This window comes from Calypte anna, chromosome 1 (genome assembly GCF_003957555.1).
Source record: "Calypte anna isolate BGI_N300 chromosome 1, bCalAnn1_v1.p, whole genome shotgun sequence".
NCBI classification, from domain to species: domain Eukaryota; kingdom Metazoa; phylum Chordata; class Aves; order Apodiformes; family Trochilidae; genus Calypte; species Calypte anna.
Window position 1 is genome coordinate 41,550,801 of NC_044244.1, and position 17,185 is coordinate 41,567,985.

The window sequence follows — 17,185 nt, forward strand, 5'->3', positions numbered from 1 at the left end:
GCCATCAAAGGTGTCCACCTTGCTCTGCAAATGTTTTCAGTGATCTTATGATTAGATAAAGGCAACTCAGTCAAACGTGAGAAATGAAAAGATAACTGATAGAAAGACAATCAAATGTGAGATATTTTCTTAAAGTGATGTTAAACAAATGCAAATAAATAATTAAAAAATGTTTTATAAAAGGCAATAAAAACCATTAAAATATAGTTTTAAAAAGTGATGTTCAGGACTGTGACCTGAAATGGGATTGTTCATAACAACTTTGCTTGAGTTGTTTATCTCTCAGTTAATTTTTTATTTCTCACTTGAACTCTCTACCTCCCTGAGATTTGGCAACTGCTAGGTATTACCATCAGGTTAAGATTTGTTCACTTCACAAAATTAAATCATCAAAAATACCATGAAGCAGCCAGCTCCCATTCAATATTAGCATTTAAAATGCTAATTTTAATAGTGAAAGATAATGAAAGGAAATGTTTGTGCTAAAGGCAAAAATCCATGGGCACATAACTGGAGACACAAATTGAGGCTAATAAGACTTCTGTAGTTGTGCCAATCCAGCATAACCTGTTTGAACAGTCAGCTTGGCTGTGAACCTACAGCTGGAGTGATTCTGAGCAGAGGAATGATTTCCCCTTCCATTACAAAGGCTTTAGACAGTATTCTTTGAGATACTTAGTATTTTCAATGCTTTAATTTCATATATATATATATATGTATATATATATAAATATATATATGTATATGTGTGTGTATATATATATATATGTATATATATATATTAGTGCACAGTGTTAGTTTGAAAATGCCTACCTCTCTAATTTTTTCTCCTGCAAATGAGAGGTTATTTTTCATAGTTTCTCTATAATAGAGGAAATCTGTTTCTATATGGATGTATTGAGTATCTTGATTATTGGTATTGGCTTCTTTGTGACGGTGGTAGCTTTGTATCTTCGAGTATATTGTCACTTATTTTTAAAGGGGGTGTGTGTGTATTTTTTTACATGATTTAGAGAAATATGTGACTGCTAACTAGTGGTTTTCTTATATGCTACCTAAATTACTTTAACCTGTTAAAATGGATCTAGTCCAAAACAAAACCCATGCCTAAATTAATGTTTTGAACCACTGTTTAAAGGATTTTTGTGGCTTGTCATTGATGGTTTTGTGTTGTTGCTTTTTTTTTTCCCCAGCTTTCATGGGGTGTCCTCATATACATCTGTATTTATCAGCGTAGTCACTAATTTTTTTCAGCACTTGATACAGGTATTTGCTTAAGAACATTTCTCCAAAAGACTGTGAGAAGTTTTTCCTCAAGCAGATAGCTTGCATTTATAACTGCTGACAAAGTTCTGAATAAATGCAAACCTAAAAGTTGGATTATTTCCTGTATTTAAGATGTGTTGGATACGATTCATACATTAAAAATTACAAATACACTTAAAGTATTTGAATTTTTAAACTAACTCCTATAAAGTACTGCTAACCTTTATTTCTCAGACAGGTGACTAGAGAAAATAAGAAACTTTGATATTTAATAGCCTGTGCAAATTCTGTTAACCAAGTTCTTACGCCTTGTTTAATGTCTACAAAGGCAAATTTGAAATCACTGGAAATACTACTATGGTAACAGAATCAGCCTTTTTTTCCCCTTCAGTCATCTAGATTGTTGTTAGCATCTACACAAAAATTAAAGGGCTGTGTTAATTATGAAATGAATTTTCATTTTATAGTGTGCGTTTTTCCTCTGTCCTTATCTTTGTGTAGCTTGTTCGTTGACTATTTTTTTCTTTAGAATTCACAAGTTAATTCTAGGTATGGGAATTCCATGTCATTGCTGTCAGTATCTTCCAACATTAAATTATACAGCATACTTTTGAAATAGTTGCTATCCAGTTTGTCAGCAGTGAAGCCCCCAGCTGTAATGAAGGGCAGATCCAGTCTCTGCTGTATATGTAGTGGTGGTGCTTGCTCCATACAGCACTCTATATAAAACCCTCTTGTTATGCTTGATGGTTGTGTTGAAATACTCCTTTGCATGTCTTTGCAGTTCTGTTAATCCTGAAAGATGAGGCACAGCATAAAATTAAGGCATTGGGAACTTAGTATTAAGAAAAGAAGAGAGAAATACTGCATTTATGCTAAATATCTTGATCATCTAAAACATTAACAAGTAATAATAATGCAGAACAATTATGATGACTGCCTATAATTACATTGCAGGACTAATGAAATATAATAAAGCTTTCACCTGTGAAATTCATAACTTTTTTTACAGGAGAACCCGTGGCTTTTGTGGTGCTGTTGCAGTTGGTTTTGAGCTTAATTGCAAAATGCTTTGTGCTATAATTTTTTTAATTCCTGCTAGCAGATTATCTTGTTCCTTGGTAAAAGTATTTGTGTTAATTAGAAATTTTTCTTGTTTTCAGAGCTTTCAAGCAGGAATTGTGACATACCTGTCTCTTTATAGGTTGGAAACTACAAGCGGACAGTAAAACGAATTGACGATGGTCACAGACTGTGCAATGATCTGATGAATTGTATCCATGAACGGGCACGAATAGAGAAGGGCTATGCTCAGCAGCTTACAGAATGGGCAAAAAGATGGAAACAACTTGTGGAAAAAGGTAACACCTTCTGATTTTTAATTTTGAAGACTTAAATGGAAAAAATGTTTTTGTGTATATTTTGGTAAGTACAAAGTAGATATTTTGGGCCTTTAGTAGAGTCTTTACAAAAGGGTCAGTAATGTAAGAAATTATCATGCTTTTCTTGAGTAAAAACAAACAAGCAAAGCCCCAGTCCTTTGTTACTTTGCTTGTTTTATACTAAAGTAGATGAATCTTCCCCCAGTGTTGATATATCCAAATAGATTCAGTTCTGGAGAGCAAGTTCTGGCAGTTTCTAGGTAACCAATGGCATAGGGCACAGTTTGAAAAGTGTATCTGAATAGTAAGGGACCAGTGATTGTGGGGGAAGGACTAGTTAATAAAAGAGCTAGGCATTGCTCTAAGGGAAGGCTAATCTGAGACCATTTCAATATATTCTGAAATAGTTTGTCCTTATGTGGTTATCTATGCTTCAGAAAGTATGTTGAGACATTGAAGTCAGTTCAAAGAGAAGCTAGTAAGTGCAATACTGACAGTCTTGGTACAAGGAGAGGAGGCCAGACTAAGTAGATGTTATGTCTTCTGATGTAAAAATTCATAATGTTCTAGATTTATCTGAAAGCAAACTGTTCCCTTTTCTAGGTTTGCATCACTATTACTGTTTACAAGTGAATATAAGTCAACAGCTTGAGGTAGTTTCTTGGAAATATAAGTTCCATGTGGGTGATGGTTACTGAGAATGACACTTTCTGTTGTGTTTAGGCCCACAGTATGGAACAGTAGAAAGGGCTTGGTGTGCTTTTATGTCAGAAGCTGAAAAAGTGAGTGAACTACATCTAGAAGTAAAAGGTTCACTGATGAATGAAGACTTTGAAAAAATCAAGAACTGGCAGAAGGAAGCCTTTCATAAGCAAATGATGGGAGGATTTAAGGAAACCAAAGAAGCAGAAGATGGATTTAGGAAAGCTCAGAAACCCTGGGCAAAAAAGCTGAAAGAGGTACAGCAGTAGATTATGTACTGGATATCCTATGTTACAATATATTAATGTCTCAAATCTCTATAAGGGAGTAAACTCCCTATTCTCTCTGCTGGACCCTCCTTTCTCAAAAAGATCTCTTGCTTTCTGTCCTCTTCTGAAAATAAATGTTTCTTTTGGTCTTTCTTCACCTTGGTGACTTCAGTGAAAACTTGGAAAAAGTGGAATTTAAGCTATCATTTTAACAGTATCTGTTTTAACTCATTTGAATTTTACTAATTGCTCAAAGAAACAAGCAGGGGAAAAGTGTGGGTTTTTCCCTGCCATGTAACATTACTCTTAAATAACAGGTTTGCTGAAGAAGGGGAGCAGAACTGGGGTATGAGGGGAAAAAATATGCTACTGGGGACTCTCAGTAAACCTTTTATTGAATCTTTTCCATACTTCTCTAAGAGTGAAATTTCATGTATGGTGATTTCTAAGTACTACAGTAATTTCCTTATGTTGGTTCTTATGTATTGTTCATTCCTTGGCCTAAAAAACAAATTAAAAAAAATTTGGAAAGAGAATCATGAAACAAAAAATCAGTGATGGTTGTTGTATAAACTGTCCCAGATGCACATATTCAAATCTACTTCGTAGGTGGAAGCTGCAAAGAAAGCATACCATGCAGCCTGCAAAGAGGAGAAACTGGCTATATCCAGAGAAACAAACAGCAAGGCTGATCCAGCACTAAATCCTGAACAACTTAAGAAATTACAAGACAAAGTGGAAAGAAGCAAACAAGATGTACTAAAGGTATACTGTATGCTAGCATACTGTTCATGTGTAGTTGTTTTAACCTATAGCTTGTGCATATTTAAGATTTTATTTTGTCCTCTTGAATGTGCTCTCAGAGAAGAGACTTAGAGCTTTATTTTAACTTTTCTGCAGTTTTGTTGCATCATTCTCATTGTGACCTAATGTAGGTACAGTGAGCATGAGAAGGGGCAGTTTGGGAACTTACAGCCTAAATGTTTTGATAAGTCTGCTATGTAGGGTAGTAATTAAGTATATTAAGTTTGTTTTTTCCACCCCCAGACAAAAGAAAAGTATGAAAAATCACTGAAAGAATTAGATAATGCCACTCCTCAGTATATGGAAAACATGGAGCAGGTATTTGAACAGTGTCAGCAGTTTGAGGAAAAACGCCTACGTTTCTTTCGAGAAGTGTTACTGGAAGTTCAAAAACACCTTGACTTGTCTAATGTTGCAAGGTAAAAACTATGTAGTACTTCAAAATTAATACTTCTCAGTGAAATTTAATCCATATTTCAAGTAGATCTGTGTTAGAAATCTGATTTGTTTCTAATGTGTTGCTTCAGTTTAAAATGTAGTTGAAAGAGCTTAATTATTTGTTTTGTCTAAGATCAGGTTAGGATCCATCCTTAACTTTTGCTGCCTTTAACATAGTATTAAATGAACCAAGACCCCCTCATTCTCTTGTTCTGTTTTCGTAATCTTCTGTGTGCCATTCAGGATTCAGATCTTTGAATCAAAAAAATACTGGATCAAAAACTGGGAGAGTTGTGGTCCAAGTCTTGCATGTTTATTGGAGAACAAATTAGAATTTAGTAGCGTAAGCATGAACTTTGTAGCATAAACACATTTATTGTTAAAATATTAGAGCTCAGTCTAAAGGAATTAACCAGGGGATAAACATTAAAGATCCATTGGTTAACCATTGCTGAACTCCATTTTAGTTTCAAAGTCTGCTATTTACACTGTAGTATGTGTAAAGCATGTCTTGTACTTTGTTCTTTGCGCCTTGTACTTTGACCCTGTTCCACTACGTTCCAAGAAATCTAAACTTCTGCTAGGGAACTCAAACCAGAGCTTGTGTAGCTTATTTTATTAGACTGTGTCCTGTCATGTCATCATCTACTACATTGCCACTTTGACAGGAGGCTTCTTCAGTATGTCCACATGATGGTGGTGAGCATGTTTTTGTTTTTTCTTTCATTTGAGAAGGTAGACACTGGAATACTTAGAGCAAATGCTGTAATGCTAGTGGAATTTTAAATCCCACTTGTAACAGCAGTTTTTCATATACACTCTTGTTAACTAAAAGTATGCTCCTGGTTGGCTTCTCATTTCTGTTCCCTCCTCTGCTAGTGACAAAACTCCTAGGATAGTCCAACTATTGGAATTAAGGAGCTGGTCAAGGTAACCTTGGTCAGGAAGAAACTAGATTGGCTTTAACCATGATCAGTGTTATACTATTAAGGTGCAAACAAAGAAAAGAACTAGCAGGATAAGATAATTCAACTGTGGCTATGTATCTAGTTCTTTATCCCTGTGTCTTTAAATACACAGGGATAAAAAGGGCAGCATAAACCCCCAAAAGGAAGTTGGATTTTTAACTTTAAGACTAATAGTGCTGAAGAGCCCAGAAAATAGCACTGACCTGTTTTCTACTGAAGTAGACTTCCAGTTTATTGTTGATTTAACTGATGGCTAGTGAGTAATTAAAAATTCTTTATTCCCTTTCTCAAAATACATGCCTTCCTATTGCTCAAATACATTGAAAGAACCACTGATGTCAAAATAGAGCCATACTGCATACATGTTAAAGCAGTCAAATAATATATAGAATTGAGAAATTTGGAAGTGTATTTTGAGAAAATTTGACTCTGGCAATGTAGCACTAATTCTAAAATTTTGTGTGACTTGCTCTCAAACGAATTTGCCAAATTCTCCCTAGCTTGAATACAGACAAGCAGTTCTGTGTCTTATTTAAGCCTTGTGGCTGGTGTGTAATGCCTTCTTATACTCTGAGTTCTATGTTGCACCATATTGGTTTTTTCTGTACAAAACAATTGTAGTCACAGTCTGTAGAGTGAATACATCATGTACATCATGTGCATAGTCTAGATCAGGCAAAGTTGGATCTGCAGCATGACTTCTATAAAATACTTAGGAGAACTCTAACAAAAAACAAACAGAAATAAAAGTAGTAAGGTTTTTTTGCTTTTTATTTTTGAAATCTGACTAGGGGTTTTTCCATGTTTCTCTCTTACACTTAATTTGAAGACAAATTTGTTTTGCAGTTACAAAAATATCTACCGTGAACTGGAACAGAATATTAAAACAGCAGATGCTGTGGAAGACCTGAGGTGGTTTAGAGCTAATCAAGGTCCAGGGATGTCAATGAATTGGCCTCAGTTTGAGGTAAGATCAGAGTACTCAAGTTCAGACTTGTTTTGTGTGGTTTTGGTTTTTGTCATATGTGTGTCAGTTTTCTTTATTTCCATTGGGCTCTTCTCCTCCCCCAACTTTTGAGGTGATTATACTGGGCACCTATTTGAAGAGAAAAGGGGTAAACCAGGAAACTCTGCAGTGATTTTTTTTTTTTTTTTTTTTTTTTTTTTTTAAGCTAAAGTCATTGCTGAAAGTCAACCACAGTTAGACATAGTTTAGTTGATAGACCTCCAACACCTGTATGTGCTACCTGTATGCTTTACTTCTCCCCTTTGGTGTCAGACCAATTTTGAAACTCCTTGCTGTTAGTTGTAACGTAGGCAGCAAAGGTTGTGGAAAAGATGGAAGTACATACTTCAATCAGTCCTGAAGATTGGCATTTAATAAGTCTTTACTAATTTTTTTTCAATGCTATTATATTAAGAAAAGTTCCAGCTTTAGCCAGTTGATAATTCTATTGTTTAATGCCATCCTCAAAAGAAAGGAGTTTTAAAGTAGTGTTCTGCTCATGCAGCCTACAAGAAACAAGCACCAAAATATGTCAGTGCAGATCATACTACTAGAGTATCAAAAGTCTGGAACCAGGATGAGTTTGACTAGAATCATGGGTTTACTTGAACTAGTTTTTAGTCATTAAATTAATGGAATGGAAGCATCAACTCTGGACTGTTCACTGTTCCCTTATTAACAACAATAATGGGGGCAGGGAAGTTAAAATACTGAGCGACTTAAAATTTAGAAGGTTTGAGTAAGAAAACTCATAATAGTACTGCAGAAGTTCTTTACCTGGAACACTGAATTACTGCTACTTCTGTGTGGGGAAATTACCATCCTTTTTCATAAACATTATAATTAATGTATTAAATTCTGTTACTATTTTTCTAATCAAGTTTTTTCTCATTCACATGCTACAAGGATGACGTAAGTAAATTTAAAAAACCATGATCAAATGATTATGAAATTGCATAATAAAATCCAAATATGCTTAGGTCAGTGGTCTTTAAACTATGATAACTCAGAAATCCATTATGTATTTGTACAAAGTTAAAATAATGAGGTATCTCTGAAAAGTTGGCCAAAAATCACTTAGGGGTGACTTGTATAAACCAGTAGTAATAGCAGCTCACAAAGTCTGCTTCCTGATAAAAATACATACCTCAAATGCTATCTTCTGTACAGCAAGTTATGCCTTTGACTTTTTTTTTTCTAACATTTAAGGATCCTGAGATGTCTCATTTGCTTGCAACCAGTTTGTTGTCTTTTGGTTCCTGCTTTATTTTGCTATGCAGCTTAGTTTGACTTGATAGGTAGAAGTTGTGTTTAGGTCTGGTCATGCCTGTCTGTCTGCCTTCTGAGACATACAGTGGTTCAAAACATCAAGGAGGAGATACTTGGCAAATGGTATCGTGGGTTTTGTCAACAGTTTCATTGATTTAAGCCTTAGCTCTTATATATGGCTTTTAAGGAGAATAAATTTTACTTAATCCAGAGTGAAGTGCCATAACAGCTCAAACTGTAGGAACAGAAGTGATACACAATTAATTTTGTATATGTTTGCAGATCATTCCTAGAGCATTTCTTCAGAAGTAAGCCCAGTCTTATATATACCTTTTTTAGTTAGATGTAAGGTTTACTTTTTAAAGGCAGATGTCTTGGCATTAGTGAGCAAACTTGGTACAAGTTTTAAAGATCTGCACTGGCCCACTCCTTTGATTTCTCCAGTTGTCTGCCAGATGTCTGGTATTTTAAGACTTTTCAAGGTGTCCAGAATAGCAGGGAAGTACAGGTAGCCATGGGATTATGTAAATAGTAGAGTTATCTGTTTGCATTGCTGGGGTATAATCTAGATGAGAGATATAGCTGAAACATTTAGAGTAACTTCCCTTTTTAATAATTATTTGTACTGTTGTATGTATAAATGTATTTTCTATAATAAAGATTAAATGTGATAATTACTCGTTCAATTAAATTTATCAATCATGTTTTGCATTCATTGATAGGAGTGGTCTGCAGATCTGAATCGCACTCTCAGTAGAAGAGAAAAGAAGAAGGCATCTGATGGAGTTACTCTGACTGGTATTAATCAGACAGGAGATCAAGTTTCACAGCCTAACAAACATAGCAGGTATTTTTTTTTTTCATATCTATAAAAACTAATTGGAAGGGATTGTCAACTAAAGTACACTAAGCTCCATGGGATCAAAAAGTCACTGTCCAACTAAATGTTACTGATCTGTGAGCAATTTAAGTGATGTGTTTCTGGAGCTCACAAGACATTTTGGAAATTATTCTCTCCATTTTACAGTTTTCTTTCTGTTAGGAATTAAAGGAAAACAAACTTCATTAGAAACTGAACTTACTATAGCTAATTTGGTAGTTAGTCTCTTGCTTTCTTTCCATCTCTAGAAATGGCAATTATAGTTTGAAATCTTAGCTTGCAAACCATTTAGTCACTTCAGAATTTTGGGTGTGATAAATACAAACTGTTAACATGAACTGTGAGAAAAATCACACTGCCTTTTATTGCAGTCTTCATAGTCCACAAAGGATATTCTAATTCTGGAAGAATGTATCATATATCATATGTGAGATTTCTTGAACTTCCTTGGATCTTGAGTTACACTTGAGAGATGTTTGGGTTTGTTGTTTTGGGTTTTTTTTCTGGAAAAGGGGTATGCGAAGAAACTGCTTAGTGGGACACCAATGACAGTGTTCTAATCTTAAGCAGATAGGATCACCATAATGCTCTTTCTTTTCCAAATTAGCAGTCTTAGTGTCCAGAGTAACACAGTGCAGTCAGTACAATCAAGTTACAATCCCTTCGAAGATGAAGAAGATACTGGGAGTACTGTCAGTGAAAAGGAGGACAATAAGATCAAAAAGTTGGTGAAATGTTGTTTTTTTAATTGTTTTCACACTTGCACTTCCTCTATCCAGGGTTTTCTATTTTTGGTTTCTATAACACTGTGCTGGTCCATGCATGAAGTCCTTTTAAGCGGTTATGTGAGCAACACTGTAACCTAACTTGTCTTTTCTAACAGATGCCATATCTGTTGCCTTGTCCTTTGGTTTGAAACTACTGGGGTTATTGGCAGTTGCTAACAGAACTGCTGTTGCTTTACTCCTTCCTTTAACAGTCCTATGAAATGTTAAAACTTATGGATTTTTCTAGTGAAGCTGCTTCTGGAGCTTGACTGCTCTGTGTGTTCTTGCTGAATAAACCTGCTTTCTTTTTGTTTAGGACCTTCTCAAACAGCTGCCTGTTACTTCAGTTTACACACTAGGGATGTCATACCCCACTCTCTTAAATGGCATGTGCATGCTCAATGGTGAAATTTTCTTTAAGGATCTTAAATGGTCAAGTTGTTGCAGTATAATGAAGTTTGTATTGGTGGATTGCAACATACAAAAAGTCTTCAAAGCTGTTGTTGAGGTGCATAGAGATTTAGGAGGAAGGTTCTGAAAAGAAATTTAAATGTGTTATCCTAAACCTGGTAATTCCTCTGATCTACTACCTGTGTACTTTGTACCTTTCTAAAGTAAATAATCCCATGGATCGTGTAGAGTCCTTGATAGAGATGGGTTTTGAGTTGGTGGGAATGTTATCTTTATATTTTCTTTTGCATTTTTCTGATTTTGTAACTGAAAGGATAATTAAACACTGGAATGGGCTGCCCAGGCAGGTGGTTGAATCACCATCCCTGGAGGTGCTTAAATGATATATAAATGTGGTACTTAAGATCATGGTTTAAGCACTGGATTTCACAGTTAGGTTATGGTTGGACTTAATAATGTTAAAGGTCTCTTCCAGCCAGAATGATTCTGTGATTCTCTATTGCAAGAATACTTTTTGTTTCTTTTCAAGGAGGCATTGCCAACTAAAAAATAGGTGAGAAGATACCAGAATAAAAGTTCTAAAACTGGGCCTTTAGAGTAGACTTTAAGCATAATTAGGGGAACAGATATTTTAGTGGTATTTCTAGTCTCCTATTTTCAAAGCAGAAAATAATAATTTAAAAATTGTTTTCAGTGTTAGCAGCTATGAAAAAAACCAGAGCTACCCTACAGATTGGTCGGATGAAGAGTCCAACAATCCCTTCTCTTCCACTGATGCAAATGGAGACACCAATCCATTTGATGAAGATGCCTCTCCTGCAATGGAGGTCAGAGTACGTGCACTCTATGACTATGAGGGCCAAGAGCAAGATGAACTCAGCTTTAAAGCTGGTAAGTTTACAGCATTCACAAAGTATTTATCACAAGGAGAAAGATGAGGGGCACCAATTCTCTTCAGCTTTTATTTTCTGAAGTCACCTGTTTCTCTGAATATACAGCTTCATTTACAGGATCCTATATAACCTTCACCCTTCCTGACAGGGCTTCTTTATATCCCCTGTTTGGAAACACTAGCTTCTGATCTGTTTGGAATGTGTTATGATGAATCCGTTTGGAATATTCCTTTCTTACCACTTTGTGTTAAACAAAATGAACTGCAGAACTGATAATCTTCTCCCTTTCTTAGTCAGTGACAATAATAGCTGCTACTTTTAGCTATCTAGAAATGCTAACCCTACAAAGTTGTTCTATTAAATAAAAAGGCTGCAGCAGCTAATCTCAAAACAATATCTAATCAACAGATATTTTTTCTGTTTAAACTGGAGACATCCCATTTTTGACCTCTAGCTTCCTACAGTGCTGACTTTAAGGTTGAAAATTTAGCTGTGGGTAGAATTTTTCTTCTTCCTTCTTTCCATCCAGCTCAGTATATATTAAGCACAGTAGCTGCCATTACCTATTTTTTTTGTTTTTTTTATTTTGCATTACATTAATGTACACTTTATATACATTTCCCTTCTTAGGATGTTGTATTTCCCTAGAGCCATAAGCCATGTTCCTATTTTACCTCACTGCTATAAGTGCTAAGAGAACAGAATAGAGACAACTGACAGGAGACACCCATGCCATGGTTTGTTTCCACACTTATGGAATTGGCACAGTGGTAGGATAGCTGTATACCGTGGATGCTGCTGCCCCTGTTTTGTCTGGGGGCAGTTCTATCAGCTGTTGTGTGCTGAGCAAGTGCCTGGGCAGTTTACTCAGCCCCCAGAATAGGAGACTTAGATTTTTCACTATCTCACCAGACTGGAGGCAGCACCCTCTAGTGATTAACTGTGAACTCCATACCCTCTCCATGTCTTTTAAGCTCTAATTTCAGCCAATTGTTCTGATGTCTTGCACAGAATTACACATGTAAAGTTTACCAGCCAGGAATTCCAGAGCAAGATTTCATGAGTAAAAAGCAAACAGAAGTAGAGTCAGTCTTGGATGTATGTTATGGCTTAAAGTTAATATAGTAATAAGTCAATGACACAGCTAAACAGAGAAGTGCTAGACTTCTGTTCTGCTTGTGGGGAAAAGTGGTGCTCAGAACAGTGAAGTACCAGGTCATTTTCTAAAAACAGTTTTCTTTTTTAAACCAAAAAGCCTGCAGCTTATGTGGCTTTCATTTGCCTCTCTCTTTTAGTAGTGAAACTTCACACATCTGACTTCTTCATAGACAAGTAATGTAAGTTTCCAGAGAATGGGTTGGTTTGTTCATTAACTTTGCCAAATTGTGCCCCAACAGAAGGACAGTAGTGACAAAACATCTCGAGCTTTCTCTGGAATGCACAGCAACTAAAATTATCCTTCATTCTGTAGACATTAACTGGTCCCTTTTTTCTCAGCAGGAGATGGAAGTGTGCTAATCCTCTGGAAATATGTGTTGTGCCTGTCAAGCAACAGGGTGGCATTCCAAGGGTTTACAGTAGCATTTTTCAGTGGCAAAACTATGCAATGTTTATATACACAGATGTAATGGTTAAATACAAAGTTAGGCATTCTGTGCTTTAGTACCAGCTGTGTGACTTGCATTAAACTATTTGAGCCAAGTGGTTCTCAGTGTGAAGTCTGCACAAATACAGTACAGGAACAATTAACTATTAAGAAATGTATGTAGGCTAAGTTAAAAATAGCTTAATACCTTTGAAGGAAGAGCATTAATGGATGCTTTAACTCTGAATTTTATGATTGTATCTATCAAAGGAAAGGGATCACATGCCAGACCATGAATCCCCTTACAGAAGCTGAGTTAACAGAATGGCTACAGTCAAAATTAGACTTTAGGCAGAAGTATTGATGTGACTAGGTTTACACTGAACATTCAAAAGCCTAAGGGAAAAAAATCACCAGGTCATGCAGGATCCAGTTTAAAACATACTTTCTTCCATGCTCCTATGTAGGCTATGCCTTCACCTCCTAACCAGCTGTCAGCACAGGATTAATGCATTTCAGGGATCTGTTTAAATGTGCACAGATATTCTCAGAGGGGGTTTCCTTAGATATTCAAAGAATTTGCCTACAAAGCTTTTGTGATCACATCTAGGTATATGCTCTAGTGTATGCTCTGCATAGAATCCATTAAATGTACTTCAATGCATGCAGTTCCTTTTTACTAGGAGAATTCTTTATATGACTGTCTGTCTTGGCACACAACTGTGGGAAATTTCCAAAGAGGAATAATGACTTTGTTTTTTCATTTCTTATAACTTTTATAATTGTGTAATATGATGGGGAACAAACATCTAGTAGATGTCTAGCTTGCCCAACTGTGTCTATGCCATGACTTAAAATAAATATCTATAGCAAATATAGACCATGCAATGTTGTTAAAATGTATTATTTTTATATGCTCTCTTTAGCAGTTGTCAAAGGCTTTTCTTGTAACTGTTGTGCAAATGACACTTACATGGTAATATTTTTATAGAACTCCCAAGTTCTATGAGTTTCCAAGTCCTAGCTGTTAATACAAATGCAACTGCCATTAAGGCTTACTATTAAAGCAGTGAGGCTTTGATTGTCTCTATTTTCAGTCAGTATACTTCATAGAAGTGTCAGGGAAGCTTGAAATTGTACAGTCTCATTCTGCATTGCTAGAAATAGTAAGGGGAAAAAAGTGAAATGTCTCCATAAGACAAGTACAATCCATAATGCCAAATATTTGTGATTCTATAATTCTATAATATTCCTTTATTAGTTATCTGGGAAGCTTACACACTAAAAGAGATAAGCTTTAATCTCTAGCTAACAGAGGAGCTCTAGCATATGCATATCTGAGAAGTTTTAATATGAAGCTTGTCCATTTGTACCAAAGAACTGATAGTCTGTAGGCTGGGTTTTGTTGTCCTAAACGGAATCATAGCAGTGTATTTCTGGCTGTTTGGGACTGTATTAAGTGGTTAATATCTTCAGCATGTATTTCCTGTTACTAACGAAGATGAAACACAAATCAGTTTTATCTAGGGAAATAATTTGACACAAGTAGGTTATGTGTGAGGAAATAATTGTTACTTATTCTGGCCTTTTTTGCCTGGCTAACGGGGACATCCATTTGCTGATATACAGCATCTTGGAGCCTGCAGACTCTAATGCTAAAGTATTGCCTGAGGGTGTTGAAGATGAGATGTGAATGGTAGAACGAGGTTATGTTAAAGGTCATAAATATCTCAATGGATAATCTGTGTCAGCTTTTGTTGTGTAACTTAATAAGCAAAGTCTTAAGTTAGCTTCCAGCTTTATAAAGCTAAAGCAAGAAAAGGGAAATTTAAATCCCAATCCTTATATTTTTTAAAAAGATGAGAGAAGGAGAGAGAGGTATTTAACAAACTGTAAGGTATAAGATTCTTTTAAAATTTTCTTCATCACAGCTCAGTAGTGGTGTACTGAAAAACTGCAGGTATAATTCAAGAAAAATTTACTGCCAGGTTTTTAGTGTTTTCTTTCTTATGCTCCACAGACACTTAGAAGAGTATATATTGATACTAAGCCTGATGAAACATTTATTTCATTTGCACTGATACTATTGAGGGCCAAAAATGCAGCATCATTCTGCTTGTTTAAAAGGAGTTGTAGTATCCACAGCTATCTTTGTCCTTTCACACCTTTTAGATAAAGGACTCTTTGATCTTATACTGAAATAACTGTATATAACTTCAAAAGTTTGCATTCTTTTTTGTGCATTAAAAAATGCTATGACTTTTAAAAATGTTACTTAAAAGGCTGCAGCTTGTTAACAATGTTCCTTCTTTTTGCAGGGGATGAATTAACTAAAATGGAGAATGAAGATGAGCAGGGTTGGTGCAAAGGACGTCTGGACAACGGACAAATTGGTTTATACCCAGCAAACTATGTAGAACCGATCCAGTGACGAAGGACAAAGCTAATAAAGAAGTGTTTAAAAAGCTCTGTAGGCCTGTACAGTATATATTTAAAGTGAGAGGAAGATAATGATGTATAGAGTGTATATATTTTAATGAGAAAGTGAGAGCTTGATACTGAAATCACAGTGATTTAAAGGCAAAAGTCTGAAAAATTTGACGCTGTTTTCACAGCTTGTGCATAATGCCAAGTAAAGGGGTTAGATTAAAAAAATGGTATGATAGGAAAAATACTTCTCAAGCTGTTTCTTCCCACATGGTCTGTTATTGTGACTCCTAAACATTTTTGCATTTTCCATGCTTGTGCCTCATCCTACCGCAGGTATGTGGCTTATGCTCACTTATGTTTAATCAGTTATTTTAAGTGACCTTCAGTAACTTGCAACTTGAATTTTAAAGATTATTATAGTTAATTTTCTATTTGTTCTTAGCAATGTCTGAAAGATGCAGTATTTTTTTATTTAAATGCTATGTAGTTAAGCACCTTTTTGTATGCTTAGATTTATCAAACAATACTTAAATTATGACACAGATTTAGTCACCAGTTGACTGAATGAAAACTATCCATGTTGTAGTAATCTTTCTATGTTGTCAGCATGGCTTGAAGTTGTAAAACAAATACTGTATTTAATACCTGTTACAGAAGATAATTTGTAGCAGAGATCTGCAGATGTCATGGTTTGGGATTCTGTAATGAATGTTGTTTCCGTGGTTTGACACTTAAACTACAAATTTTCCATCTACATCTAAAATGGCACTCAAAGTAATCATGCATAAGCCCCAGAATAATAGGTATTTCTAGCACATGTTTGCAGGGAAAAAAATAATCTTCTTTAAACTGCTAATTATTTTTGGGTGATTTGAAATGTTAAACCTGTGAAGATTAATTTTTTTGAACAGAGAAGACTGTAAAATAGACTAAATGCTTTTTATTAAGAGCCTATGTTGTGTATATGTACATATAATTTGATATTCCAAAATATAAAGAGCATGGCTATTAGTTATGAAGACTTTTGATGTCAATAAGATTTAGACTGTTTTAAGAGTTTAAATTATAGGTATATTTAAATCTGCTTTCCTGCCATATTCATTACTCAACGTAGATGAAGTATTCCGTGATTACATTTTCAGAAGTACAGTAAATATGCTTATGTACTCAAATTCAGTATTTGTGGATAAATTTGTTGGTCAAAATATAAACTAGCTTTAGTCCTTACATGGATTACTGTAGCAGAACACTGTAAAATCTACATTTGTTTGCAGTTACAACTTGGGCATCTGTAATCATGTCAAAGAGTATACAATTGTGACATTTAAAACTGGGTTGTAAAATTACAGCAGAATTGTGTTTAAGAAAAAAACAACAAACAAAAACATACCCTAGTTCCCTAATTATCAGGTAAGTAGATATTCTATGTTAGGAAGCTACACTGTAATGAAGCTAACAAATCTGTTTTGAAGTAACTATAAAACACTTGGTAGTCTTGGACTTTATTGTTTGTTTTTTGAACTTATTGATATATTTAGTCATCATTTCAATGAATCAAAATGTGCAAGCTTAGAAAGTGGATGTATGAATGTGTCTGTCAAGGAACACTTATCAACATAATTGTTTATCCACAAGTTGGTTACTAAAATTGTCAGGAATTAATGGTTTGGGTCTCTGTACTGTAAAATATTTTAGAAAACAATAAAATCTGTTAATCTCTTAAAAGCACAGAATGCACCTCTTACTATTCCAGTGAATGTAATAGTAATAGTAATCTGAAGCAAATAAACTGCATTTCATTGCAATTTAAATTGACAAAATTGCATAAAGAGCCATAAAAAGGAGCGTGACTTTACTGACATTTAAAAAAAAGGGGGAGGTGCAGTGCACAGGGGCTCTTGATGAGGTATTCCAGCAAAGCACTATGAAAGGAGACCATGACTTTTATGGGTATGCACATTCTACTATGATGCTGCTTTCTGTGGTACAGTCAGTTCTGATACAGTTTGGGTATTTTTTATAATATCTGAATCCTCCTTCTGTGGGAGTTTTCTTGTCAACTGGCTGAGTTTTAAGGTAGTAATGTTTGTGATGGGTAGCACAAACACTTGGTAA

At 35.1% G+C, this 17,185-nt stretch overlaps 1 protein-coding gene across 3 annotated transcripts in view; it reads left to right on the forward strand.

Moving 5' to 3' along the window:
• The window catches only part of PACSIN2 (protein kinase C and casein kinase substrate in neurons 2), a 58,159-nt gene extending 41,364 nt beyond the window's left edge, over nt 1-16,795 (forward strand). The window contains exons 3-11 of one of the 3 annotated variants that reach the window (XM_030453517.1): nt 2,471-2,627; nt 3,372-3,607; nt 4,229-4,384; nt 4,667-4,842; nt 6,676-6,796; nt 8,827-8,951; nt 9,592-9,708; nt 10,857-11,053; nt 14,959-16,795. In XM_030453517.1, coding sequence (XP_030309377.1) covers nt 2,471-2,627; nt 3,372-3,607; nt 4,229-4,384; nt 4,667-4,842; nt 6,676-6,796; nt 8,827-8,951; nt 9,592-9,708; nt 10,857-11,053; nt 14,959-15,071 — 1,398 coding nt within the window. In that variant the 3' untranslated portion in view covers nt 15,072-16,795. The remainder of the gene's footprint in view (nt 1-2,470; nt 2,628-3,371; nt 3,608-4,228; nt 4,385-4,666; nt 4,843-6,675; nt 6,797-8,826; nt 8,952-9,591; nt 9,709-10,856; nt 11,054-14,958) is intronic. The other 2 variants (XM_030453526.1, XM_030453531.1) reach the window with 2 other exon arrangements.
• Nucleotides 16,796-17,185: the final 390 nt, after the last annotated feature.